The 12,120-nt window shown below is 35.1% G+C and overlaps 1 protein-coding gene across 15 annotated transcripts in view; it reads left to right on the top strand.

The window, feature by feature from the left end:
- Positions 1 to 12,120, top strand: part of CEP135 (centrosomal protein 135) — a 37,028-nt gene that overhangs the window by 4,975 nt on the left and 19,933 nt on the right. For 8 of the 15 annotated variants that reach the window (XR_008820826.1, XR_008820827.1, XM_056332110.1 and 5 more), the window contains exons 2-11: positions 504 to 699; positions 1,887 to 2,077; positions 2,570 to 2,737; positions 3,842 to 3,983; positions 5,664 to 5,748; positions 6,719 to 6,847; positions 8,469 to 8,684; positions 9,253 to 9,318; positions 10,296 to 10,446; positions 11,465 to 11,658. Coding sequence is in view for 13 of the 15 variants with exons in the window: in XM_056332110.1 (XP_056188085.1) it covers positions 587 to 699; positions 1,887 to 2,077; positions 2,570 to 2,737; positions 3,842 to 3,983; positions 5,664 to 5,748; positions 6,719 to 6,847; positions 8,469 to 8,684; positions 9,253 to 9,318; positions 10,296 to 10,446; positions 11,465 to 11,658 (1,455 nt within the window). In the remaining 2 variants the exon portion in view is untranslated. The remainder of the gene's footprint in view (positions 1 to 503; positions 700 to 1,886; positions 2,078 to 2,569; positions 2,738 to 3,841; positions 3,984 to 5,663; positions 5,749 to 6,718; positions 6,848 to 8,468; positions 8,685 to 9,252; positions 9,319 to 10,295; positions 10,447 to 11,464; positions 11,659 to 12,120) is intronic. The other 7 variants (XM_056332120.1, XM_056332130.1, XM_056332156.1 and 4 more) reach the window with 6 other exon arrangements.

Below are 12,120 nucleotides of genomic sequence, written 5' to 3'. Positions count from 1 at the left end.
CTGCCTTGTGAATTTTGAAAGTAACATTTATATCTGAAAGAAAAAAGTATATGGAGTTTTTGAGAATGATCTGTCAGTTTGCATTGTGGAAAATAACCGTGATGATTCAAAATAAATTTTGATTTTTAATGTGAATAAATTCAATTGAATTTAAATAATTAAATTTAAAAAATTGAATGAAAAAAATTAAAATAACCAGGATTCAAAAAATCATACTCTGCTTCTTAGAATCATACTCTACTTGGTCTTCCCACAGAAAGATCTTTTTAGAGTTCGCTTCCTACATGCTGGGATGAAAAATGTATGTTTTATTCTAAGATGTTAGGAAAGAGAAAACTAATTGCCAAAGCAAATATTTATTTTAAAGAAATATGTAAATTTTTAGTTGCTCTATGATTTTCTTTTGGTTTACTTAAATTTTAAGGACATGTTTATGCACTGTGTTTTCTACACAAAAACTGGATTTTCCATTACTTTTTTTCTGTATTATTCCTTCTTTAAAGGACAAACACTGTAACAGACAAGCCTTTGCAGGTGTCCTTTTTTCCTTGACTGTGACAAAAGCCACTTTGGAGGTGTGTTTACAATGACTACAACTGCAGAGCGAAGGTTCGTTAATCTCAGGAAACGTCTAGATCAACTGGGCTATCGGCAGCCGTTGGGAGTGGAGAGTTTACCTTTGGTGGAAAAGCTTTTTAGGTATTCAAAAGGAGATTCATTAAAAACCATAGTAATCATGTAGTAGATATTGTTTCATTTTTGGCATATAAGTGAGAATGCTTAGTCTGAAGATTTATTTTCAAGCGTTGTTATTTCAGAACTAATGTTCAGTTCCTGTCTATGATGAAGTCAAATGGGTTTGCTTAAGTGATGAAATCATCTTAAGATTTCATTTAATTCAGCAGAATTGCTTCTAAAGATCTGTAGTCTAGGAAAATTGAACTTTTCTAACCCATAAGAGAGCCAAGAATAGTTGCTATTGATATGTGCTTAAAGGACGCACTCTTATAACTGATCATATAAAAAATAATCCCTGTTGTCTGTGCTGTGACTTAAAACATTCACAGCTCTGATTTTTTGGGATCTCATTTGGAGAGGTTTACATTTGCTCTTTCTGCAGTTTTTTCAGGACACATAATAGAAGAAAAACAGATTTTTCTGGTGACTTTCTTAAGATATCTGCCATTTCATGGCTTTGATGTGGTTACGAACATAGTAATTTCCATAGTAATCCAGTTATATTTGGCTAAATATCTAAATGTAGGTATTTTGGTTCTGTTGCTCTCTAGCATCTCATACAGATGGAAGAATGATAGGTAGGCAGATGTGGAGTAATCTTCCCTCAACATTAAGTCTCATTTTGGTGCCTAACAGATAGGCTTAATCTCTCAATCTCTGATACTATTTTCACAGAAATATTTATAGCTGCTTACCACTAGTCTCTCTTATGGAGCTTCTGATCTCCATATAAATACTAGCAACCTCTGGGCTTTTAAAAATCTTTATTTCAAGCTTCTTCTGTGGCAAGTAGTGCTACAATTTATGTAGTGCTTGGAGGAAAGAATAATTTTGCCAATTTTGAATATCTCACTTTATGTAGAAAAGAGAGTTTATTGAATTATCAGATGTAAACTCCTGATGCTTTCTAAATACCTTAATTTTTTATATTTGTCCTGCCCTTTCCTATTTACTTTTTTCCAAGTGAATGACTCCTGTCTTTGGTTTTTTCTGTTGTGAATGTTCTCTTTGCCTCTCTGAACCCATTTGTTCTACACTTGACATTGTCTCAGGGAAGGGAGTTTGTTTCTCAGGTCATAATAAATATTTGCACCTGTGGTGTAAAGACTGCAAACATTTCTGACATGTCTGATGCTCCTTTATTCTAGTGACCTAGTTCATACAACTGAGAGCTTGCGCAGTGCAAAGCTATCTGCTGGGAAAAATGAAAAAGAATGCAGCGATTATGATGCTATTTTGGAACCTTATAAAACAGAGAATGCTAAACTTACCAGGGAAAATAATGAACTACATTTAGAATTATTAAAACTGAAAGAGCAATCTGATCGTCATGTTCAAGGTAATGTAAAGATTGTGATACTTTAAAAAAATATTTCTGTGCCACAATAAACCTGAGGCCAAATCCTTGATCTGCAGATTCATTTATGTTTACTTATTAAGTGAACTTGAGTGGTCATTGACTTTGGTACCTTTGGTAAATTAAGACTTGTGCACAGTGGTTCTTTTGTAGTTGAAAAGCTTCTGAGGTCCATAATCAAACATGAAAATGGTAGAACTTTTTAACATATACTTTCATACCTTGAAATGCTACTTTTAAATTTAAATACTGCTCTTAAATGTGCCTTTATTCTACAAAGGCGTTTTATTTGTACAACTTATATAAATATGTATTTTTCTGTGGTTTTATATATACACATACATATATGTATGTGTATTTGAAAATATCATGTTCTGGAAAAAGAATGTAGGATTCTCCTTATGTTTATTTTGGTGCTACTAGGAAAAATAATAATGAATAAGAAAGATAATATTGCTTTTCTCTCCCTTGAAGATTTGAAAGCCTCCTTAAGGAGGGTTGAACGTGAAAATGCTGACTTGAAATTTCTAAATAACCAATATGGACATAAAATTAAAATGCTGGAAAAAGAGAATAAAGCCAGGACTGAAAAAATTGAGCAGCTTCAGGAGAAGAATCTGCAAGCAGTAGTGGAAACACCTGGTGAGTGTAAATAATCACAGGTATTTTAAGTTTTCTGTGGGCTTTTTTTGACCCTTCAGAACATAATCTTTTTTTTTTTTTTTTTTTCTTCTCGGAAGAGAAGTACTACAGTAAAATAACTATACAGTAGAATAACATTACCCTTTGAAAGTTTTGGCTCTAAATTGAGTCTTTGTATGGAAGAAAGTTTCATTAAGCGCATCACTTGTGTTAGGGACAAATTTGAATACAAACTTAGATTCAATAGAAAACAAGTTAAAATGTGATCGGAAAGCACTGCTAATCAACAGCTATTATTTTGAAAATTTTGAAATAATATTTTCTTTCCAAGTCACTGAATTACTTAGGTATTTTTGGCATCTGAGGGAAATTAATAGGTAGGTAGGTGAACTTAAAATCCCTCTCAGTTTCCACATGTTTCTGCATTTCATGTCCGTTGCTTCAAAGATGCAATGTTAGATTTTTGTTTTTCTGCATACTTGCCCCATGGTCACCAGGCTTTGGGGATTTTTCTATACTATGTCATCAAATGTTGCATGTTCTTATTTAATTGTGTGATGAAGAGTAATTGTTCCATCTGGAAATAATACTGTGGTTTGCTTTGTTTTTTATATAATGTTACTGTGCAATCAAACAACCTATTTTGCAATATACTTATGATAGTCATTCACTGAAATGACAATAGGATAGAAGGAAAAAAAATATTACTAAATAATGTGAAGGTTAGTTCAGTCAAAAATAGTTCTTAAATGTGAAAACAAAATGTCTTTTGTGGTGTTTTAATTTAGCTTTTTTAGTAAGTTAAATCACTGACAGATTCAACAAGTTTGAACTCTAGAATGTTTAGAGTCTTAAACGGTGGGGAAAATTACTTATACTGAACTTTGCATGTTTTGTTATTCTAAAACTGAACTTTGACAAGCTAATACTAACCTGTAAGAACAGTGTTGTCTAGAATGTACTAATTTTATCAACTTCTTAGAATAAGGTTAAAATGGTGAAATGTGGCAGCATTGGAATAAATGGGAAATTTCATTTTGTATTAAAGCAGAAGACTCCCTTGCTTTAACTCGAAGTAACAGGCATTTGGGTTTGGGCTTTTAGGTGGCAGAAAAAGAAGCATTCCCTTCAGACGTCAACGCATGCAGATAGACCAGCTTGTCCCCCCATCAGGTGTTAGTGCCTATCCGGTTCCTCAGCCAGCAGACCCTTACATCGCAGACCTTCTTCAGGTGGCTGATAATCGGTAATCTAAAGAATTTTTAAATTTTGAAGTATAGGTGTTAAATATTTGCATTGTTTTTTCCAGCTCCCACCCACCTTCTGCCTTTCAGTTTTGCCTCAAACAAAATGATATTTCATGATGTTTTAAGAGCACTGTAGTTCTTAAAAAGCATTTTTGTTTAGTGATTGACAGTGCTGCCTGTGACAAAGTTGCAATGGATATTTAATAAGCTGCCTACTTCCTTAAAGGATTTCTCTTTTAAGATTTCTATACTAGTTTTACTGTTACACCTAATTTTAGATTGAATATTCTGGAAAAAAGCTAGGTGTAATTGCATAGGAGTAAACTAATTTTTCCTATTTATTTTTCAAGACTAAAATATTCTTAATTTGTGTAATACTGTTTTTTTGCTTGGGAGCCTGTGTTATGCAAGGTTCAAGTAAATTCTTTTTTCTTACTTAGAATATATAGAGAGTTTACATGGCAAGGTGTTGGCAGTGGGGGGACTGTAAAGGTGGCCTCTCTGGGAAGAGACCAGTGGCTGCCCTGTGCTGGACACAGCCAGTTCCACCTGGCTTCAAAACAGACCCAGCGTGGGTCACAGCTGAGCCCATCAGCCAAGCTGCTGGCTCCCCTGGGAAAATTTAAGCAAGTGTAGAAAACAATACTGCACAGCAGCAGCAGTGAGAGGGAGGAGTAAGAAAAATAAGAGGGAAACAACCCTGCAGACACAAGGTCAGTAAAGCGGGGGGAAGAGGAGGTGTCTCAGGCACTGGAGCAGAAATTCCCCTGAAGCCTGTGGAGAAGACTATGGTGATGCAGGTTGTCTGTGCAGCCTCTGGAGAGCACATCAGAACGGATATTCATGCTGCAGCCCATGGAGGACCTCATGCTGGAGCAAGTGGATATGCCCTGAAGGAAGCTGCAGCCCATAGAGCAGGCTCCTGGTAGGAACTGCAGCTTGTGGAGAGAAGCCTATGCAGGAGCAGGTTTCCTGGCAGGAGCTGTGGCCCATGAGGGACCCATGCTGGAGCAGTCTGTTTCTGAAGGACTGTACCACGTGGAGATGACCCATGCTGGAGCAGTTCATGAAGGACTGCATCCCATGGGAGGGAACTCCATGCTGGGACAGGGGAACAGTGTGAGGGGGAAAGAGTAGCAATGCCAAAGTGTTACGAAGTGTTTTGAATTGACTGCATCTCCCATTCCCCATCCCTGCACTGCTTGGTGTGGGGGGAGGTATAAGAGGTATAAGAATCGCAAGATAAGCAGTGAAGTTGAACTTGAAAAAAGTGGAGGGTGGGAGGAAAGTGGTTTTAGTTTGTCTTTGCTTCTCACCATCATACTCTTTTTCATTGACAATAAATTAATCTTCCCCAAGTTGAGTCTGTGTTGCTTGTGACAGTAATTGGTAAATGATCTTCATGTCTTTATCTTGACCTATTAACTTTTTCATCTTATTTTCTCCCACATCCTGTTGAGGAGGGGGACTGAGAGAGCACCTGAGTGGGGGTCTGGCAACCAGCCAAGGTCAACCCACTACAATAGCTTAAACAGCTTGACTTATGCATTAATACTTTGGATGAACAAAACTTTTTTTTGTGAAATATTTGTTAGGAGCAAAGAGAAAATACTAATATTGACTTGTGTACATATGGTTCCCCCATGAATCCACATAAAGAGTATATTGCTATATTTCAGAATTCATGAACTTCAGTCAGAAGTAACAGAGCTACAGGAAAAACTGGAGCTATCTGAACGTGAAATGAAAAATTATAGCAAACAGGTATGTTTACAGATTTTTTTATTATTATTATTTGGCTGCAATAGCCATTGCAGTGGCCTCGATTATAATTTGTGTTTTAACCTTGTTGGGAAAGCATTGTGTGGCTTCTGAAATACAATATTCAAACTGGTCTACATTGAGCTATTCCTCTCCTCAGCTTTTAGAGACAGCAGCCACAATAAAATACTTGCCCACTGCTTTTGCTGATATATTTTGTGTATTAAAATTACCTTAAATAAGCTAAACTTTGTGATCATAAGTAGAATTTGTGTATGCCTATAGTTTTTTAGTGCAGAAGGATTAACTAGTCCAAAATAGTAATTTGATCTACATAAAGATAAGTTTTTTCACTGTTTCATCTGGTTATATTTTTAAAATTTTTAGTTTTTGAAAATTAATTTATGAACAACAGATTTTACAATAATTTGAGTGGATTGAGAAGATATATATAGTCTTTAAGTGAGGGAATTGCATCAATTGTTGATATGTTATTATATGTATCACTGGGGATTAGTGGGCACCATCCTCTTTTTTTTTTTTTTTTTTTTCACTTCACATCTTGGTTTCCCTCTTCTAGTACTCCCTCTTTTTTGGTGACTGAAATAGTCACTAAATTAGCTGATTTAAAAGTTTTTTCCCTAAGTTTAAATGCTAGTCTAAAGACAGCTAATTTGCAACATTCAGTAAATGAACTTTAAATGAAAATTGTTGGTTTCTCTTCAATAAAACAATCTAGAAGGAATCGTTTCAGGTTTTTTCCCCACAAATTCTATTTGATTACTTATTTTTCTTTCAAAGAAATCACTTTTTTCAGAAAAATCCTGAATTAAAAAAAATAGATTTTAAGGATAAAAATTGCATTATTAGGTGCATATACTTTTACTGAATGTTATACAGATGTTTATTTGAACGAAAGTTCTATTAAATGGTGTAGAAGATACCAAAGACCTTTTTTTTTTTCTCCTCAAAGGTTGAGCTAAGAGACAAAGAAATAGAGCGCCTAGTGCTAGCATTGGATGGTGGGCGTTCTCATGAGGCTCTTTCTCTGGAATCGAGAACTAAAAGTAATGAGAAGCTTATTGCTGATTTGCATTTGCAGGTAATGGATTTGTTACTGTTGTTTAGTCAAAACTAAAAATACTAGCAATCTAAAAAAACTTCTAAGTCTTTAAAAAAATCGCTATTAGGTATAAACCCAATCAATTTAACTTGCTTTGCTTTTTAGGTGGCAGTGTTTCTTGTGTAAGGAAATTTTGTTTCTTGTTTTAAGACTATTGGAGTGGTTTTGGTAAAGAATTCTGTGAAGTCATATCTGCACACAGTAATGTTAATCTGAGAGTATTCAGAAAATTTCTGTACCTTACACTGTATTCACCAAGTTTGAATACTTTCTCTTTTTTTTTGGTACATACCCCATTTCTGTTTTAGGAACTAACAATGATGTATGTACTTAGGGTAAGGAGTAGTCCTGAAGGTAATCTCATCATATAGTTGGGAATCTATCTCATTGAATTCAAATGGTCCCCACATTTACTCCTGCATAGACTTGCAAGGAAAGGATAAGCTCAGGATAAAGATGTATGTGTTTACTGCGTATATTAGCATGCATTCAGTATTGGTCTCAGAATGAGGATTTTAAAAAAATAATACAGGACAGGCTTGAGTACAGATTAAGTAAAAAAATTATGAAGATGGATAAATCAATCTCTGGATTTGTACCATCAATTCTCTGTTTTTTCCAGCTGAGTTAGATGTTTTGTGTAATGATTGTGCATGAGGTACAGTGGCATGAGAGCCATGTTATAGAACCTAGTAGGTTAGGTTCAAAATTTCATTTTGCAAAAATACAGAATGAGCGATATCTTGGAAGCAGCACAGCTGTGTTCAGTGATCCTGAACTAGGAATTTGTGCTGAACACAGATTGATTGTAGACAGTGAGCCCAGAACTGCATAAAGCTGGGTTTGGGCCACCAAGACTATTTGCTCAGGCTCAGTACCAGTTTACCACTTTTATTCTATCACAATAAATGGATGAATATCTCTGTCTTCATGACTATGAGAGGGCTCTACAGTAATACTCCTTTCTGGAGTTTTGGGGAAAGTCGTGTGGAGAGAAGTGGAACACCTCTGTTACCTTGATTCTTTCAAGATACTCCAAGCTCCCTGCCTCTCTTTACTTTGAGGGAAAGGTGTACTAGAAAAAACAATGTAGAGCAGGATTTCTGAGGATGTGTTTAAGGTGCTGAGATATGTTGGGGGCGAGATAGGTTTTGGGAATCTAACTTGTAAATCTTCACTTCCATGAAGGAGTAACAGTGAGACTAAGCCTAGCAAACATACTACAAAGGTGGAGAAAAGAATGTGTCCTTGTATTTTGTGAAATTTAGGGACACTCTTGAGTACGCTGGGTCTACCATACTGATGCCCAAGAAAGGTTTCTATACAGATCTCTGCTTTTCAGTACTTTGTTTTCAGAATAAACCTCAGGTTTTGGAGACTAGATAATGAACAGTGTAGTCTTCACCTTGCATCTTTATAAAATCATATTTTTTCATGTTGATAAGCATTAAGTCCTAAAGCCAGAAAATCTTTCCATTTTTAAGAAGTTGTCCCTTTTTTACCATAGATACAAAGATACTGTATTTCAGAAGATTGAGAGGAACTTTTGCTACCTAGTTTAACAATACATATTAATATTTTAGTGAAAACTATCTTTCAGGTTGAATATCTTCAGCAAACAAACAAAGAACTTGAAAAGCGCATTCAAGACCTCTTGGACACTAAACAAAATGTGACTAGTGAGGTAGTGCATTTAAGCAATAAAAATGAAGAACTGTGTCAAGAACTGAATGAAATAGACCACTTGGCACAGCAGTTGGAAAGACACAAGGAAATTGTGCTCAAAACTGCAGATAAGGAAATAGGAGAAGCAAAGGTAATCACTAACAGTGTGAAGGATCTGCTCAACTTTTAGGTGGCTTTAAACGCTTTAATTCTAACAAATGACCTATTGGCTTGTAAAGGAAGGTTTAAAAGGTATTTTTCCCAGTGTACTTAATCTAATACAGAATTTCTCACTAAAAATGATTTATCACAGCAATTTTTTCTCTTTACTGTATTAGGTGAGATGAGTTTAGTTAAAAGGTAATCTGTCTTCCTTCTGTTAGCTTGCTATGAAATAAAATTCTGAGATACTAAACTAATGATAGGAAATGGATGTTTGCAACAGTGATGCCTGAGTTTGAAGGTTGTTTTTTTTTCTATGAGGAGTCATGCAGTGATTTATGTAATTATTGTGCTTCAAAGAGCATGGGTGTGTATACTACCGCATTTTCGTGCTTTCAGTTCATAGGAGCTTTACTACTTAAAATTCAGCAGATTACAAGAAATTAATTAGACTTTATTTCTTACAAAGATAGTCTGTTTCCTTAATTTTTTTGTAACAAATGAATTGTTACTTTGAATATGTAACTTTTAACATACAGGTTAATTTTGTTTCACAGAAAGAAATTGAAAGAAGACAGGGTGAAACACAGGAACTTGAAGAAACAATAATAAGGCTTAAATCAGTAAGTAAAAATACTTTCAGATCTTGTTTGTAGCATTTTTACTGTCATCCATGTGATTCTTTCATTTATTATTAAAATTAACAATTTAACAATAGAACTTCTATAGTATCCCAAAACTCTACTGTAATTACCAATTAATAAAAGAAAGAGCTAGAGAAGCTACGTTGTGTTCTTGCAAAAATAAACTGAAAGAAACCTCAGTAGACAGTGTGGTTGACTACATCCTTATTGTACACTTCCTTATTTCTGCTATCTGAAGTTGTAATTTCCATGACATAATCTTTTTTGCCAAATTGTCAAATGAGTTATGACATCCTAGAGGATTTTCTTGATTTAGAAACTACTTTGTCTCTTAATCAGCATGTGAATAATTATGCACTAATTGGCACACTCAGAAACAAAACATAGTAGCCTAGATGAAGAACATCAGGATTATCAATTCCTTGAAAACCAAACTCTTTCCAGCATACAGCAAGTTGTGTATTAGTTGAGTGTTTTAGTTTTTCTAGTGAACTTGAAAATACAAAAATATTTCATTTTCAGCACATCTGATTATAGGAAAGACATGCCAAATAGCATTTGATTAGCTGCAGCGCTGGCTTGACTGAAATGCCGTATTGTGATGTACTCCCACACCAACAGTGTAACTAAATGCCATTAAAAATTATTTCTTGCTTTAAGTATTACTTTTTTCCATGTTTGTATCCCACTATCCTTCTGGTTGTTGTTTTCATTTAAACAAGGGTTGGTCTTGTTTTGTTACTGATCGCAAACTATGTCTAAAGTAATGCTTACTTCGGTGTAATAAAAAGTAATATAAAAATGATGGCCTTTAACAAATGTTCAAGCACAAAATGTCCAGATTGAACAGAAGTAAACAGTGTTAAGTATTAAAAGTTTTAACAAAATGTTAAATATTTTTTTCCAAATGTCTCTATTGGCACTTCTAATTTTTGTAATAATACTTGTTACTTCAGGAGTTGTGCTCATGTCATAGGGAGAACGAGAGACTGAGTGAGGAGCTCTTTAGAAAAGCAGATGATAAAGAGAATCTTGAACTGTTGTTAAACCAGCTTGGGCAAGAAAAACAAAGACTGACAGAAAAAACAGAGAACTTAGAAATAAAAGGTAAATCATCAAATGTAGGTTCCTGTAAATTATCCTCCTATAATTTTTGAAAGAGAAAACCTTACCTATTTAAGATACAGTCAATAATACTAAAAGACTTGATACATGTGAATTAAAAGGAGACCATAGGTCTTCAGTCAGAATTGAAGGGAAGACTTGTCACAGAAATGTTTTCATTCTGTATGTTAGAACTGAAAGTTGACTTTTTACTGGGATCCCACAGGGCATCCTAATACTAATGCTGTGGCAGTTTCGTACCAAATTATTTATTTTGTCCAAAACTGTTTTTATTCTCTGTCTTTCTGAGTGAATTCAGACTGTGTTTCTTAAAAGCTTTATACAGTTGATCTTGAAAACTTCCAGGGATGGAGATTCCACAACATCTCTTAAGCAACCCATTCCAGTGTTCGTTTATTCTCAGAGTAAAAATTTTTTTTCCCTATATTGCTTGTCATTGCCTGTAGCAGTTACTGTTCCTTTTTAACCTACTGTGCACCTCTGTGATGAAACGGACTCCGTGTTATCTAACCCCTTCTTGGTATTGTCAGTCTGCTTTTGGGTCCCCAGCTCTTCTCCAGGCTGAACAAGCCCAGTTCCCTCAACCATTTCCCCACAGGGCAACTATTCTGGTCCCTGACCAGCTTGAAGGGCCTCCCCTGGACTCACTCAAGTTTATCAACATCTTTCTTGTACTGGGGGGGGGGGGGGGGGGGGGGGGGGGCAGGGCAGGAACTGAACACAGTATTGTAAATATGACCTAATAAGTGCTAAGAAAAGGGGAATAATTGCATCCCTTGGACTGTGTTTCCATTGATGTAGCCAATATGCTGTTAGTCCTCTATTGGTTCCAAAGCATGCTACTCGCTCGTTTTGCCTACTGTCGTCCAGGACTCCTACATCCTTTTCAGCAGATTGGCTGCCCAGATGGTTACTGGGAGTCAGTCCCTCCCAAATGCACATGTCTTTGTGGAAATTCATGAGGTTCCTATACAGTTGTTTTTATTTTTATTTTCTGCAGAACGAGAACTTGTCCTAGAAATAGAAAGAATGAGATTAGAATATGGTATAGCCCTAGGAGACAAATCTCCATCTCGTCTAGATGCATTTGTAAAGACTTTAGAAGACGACAGAGATTATTATAAGCGAGAATTAGAATATCTTCAGGAAATGATAAAACGAAGGCCTAGCCCAAGCCGTAGGATTCCAGAGAAGGTAAAGTTCCTGCTGTCAAGACAAGCTGAAAAAATAATGGAAATACTGTAGCACCATTGAAGGAGCTATCAAATGTATTTTCAAATTCTGAAGCAGTAAGTTATTGTACTAGTGTTTTAAATTACATTCTTGAAATAAAAAAATTAACTGTGACCTTGTGTTTTATTTTCCTATTCGCATTTTACAGGAACATATTGATTAATTATAGATCAGTTTGTTTGAAATAAATAAAACTAGATGATGAACAGAAAAAAGTTGAAATCTTATTGTTGGCTGTTTTGCTTTTTCTCCTTAATGGTTAGTTCTTATTGTTTCAATTATACCACCAATGTCAGGCTTTTTCTTGCAATTGAAGTTTATTATGTATGTATTTTTCATGTATTACTGATAGTGTGAGTTTGTTCTTTTTTGATGTTAATTATCCAACTATTTTAATTAGCATATTTTAACATAAATTTTATT

The sequence above is a fragment of the Falco biarmicus genome, chromosome 1 (genome assembly GCF_023638135.1).
Source record: "Falco biarmicus isolate bFalBia1 chromosome 1, bFalBia1.pri, whole genome shotgun sequence".
In the NCBI taxonomy this organism is placed as follows: domain Eukaryota; kingdom Metazoa; phylum Chordata; class Aves; order Falconiformes; family Falconidae; genus Falco; species Falco biarmicus.
This window is presented reverse-complemented; position numbering and strand designations above follow the sequence as displayed.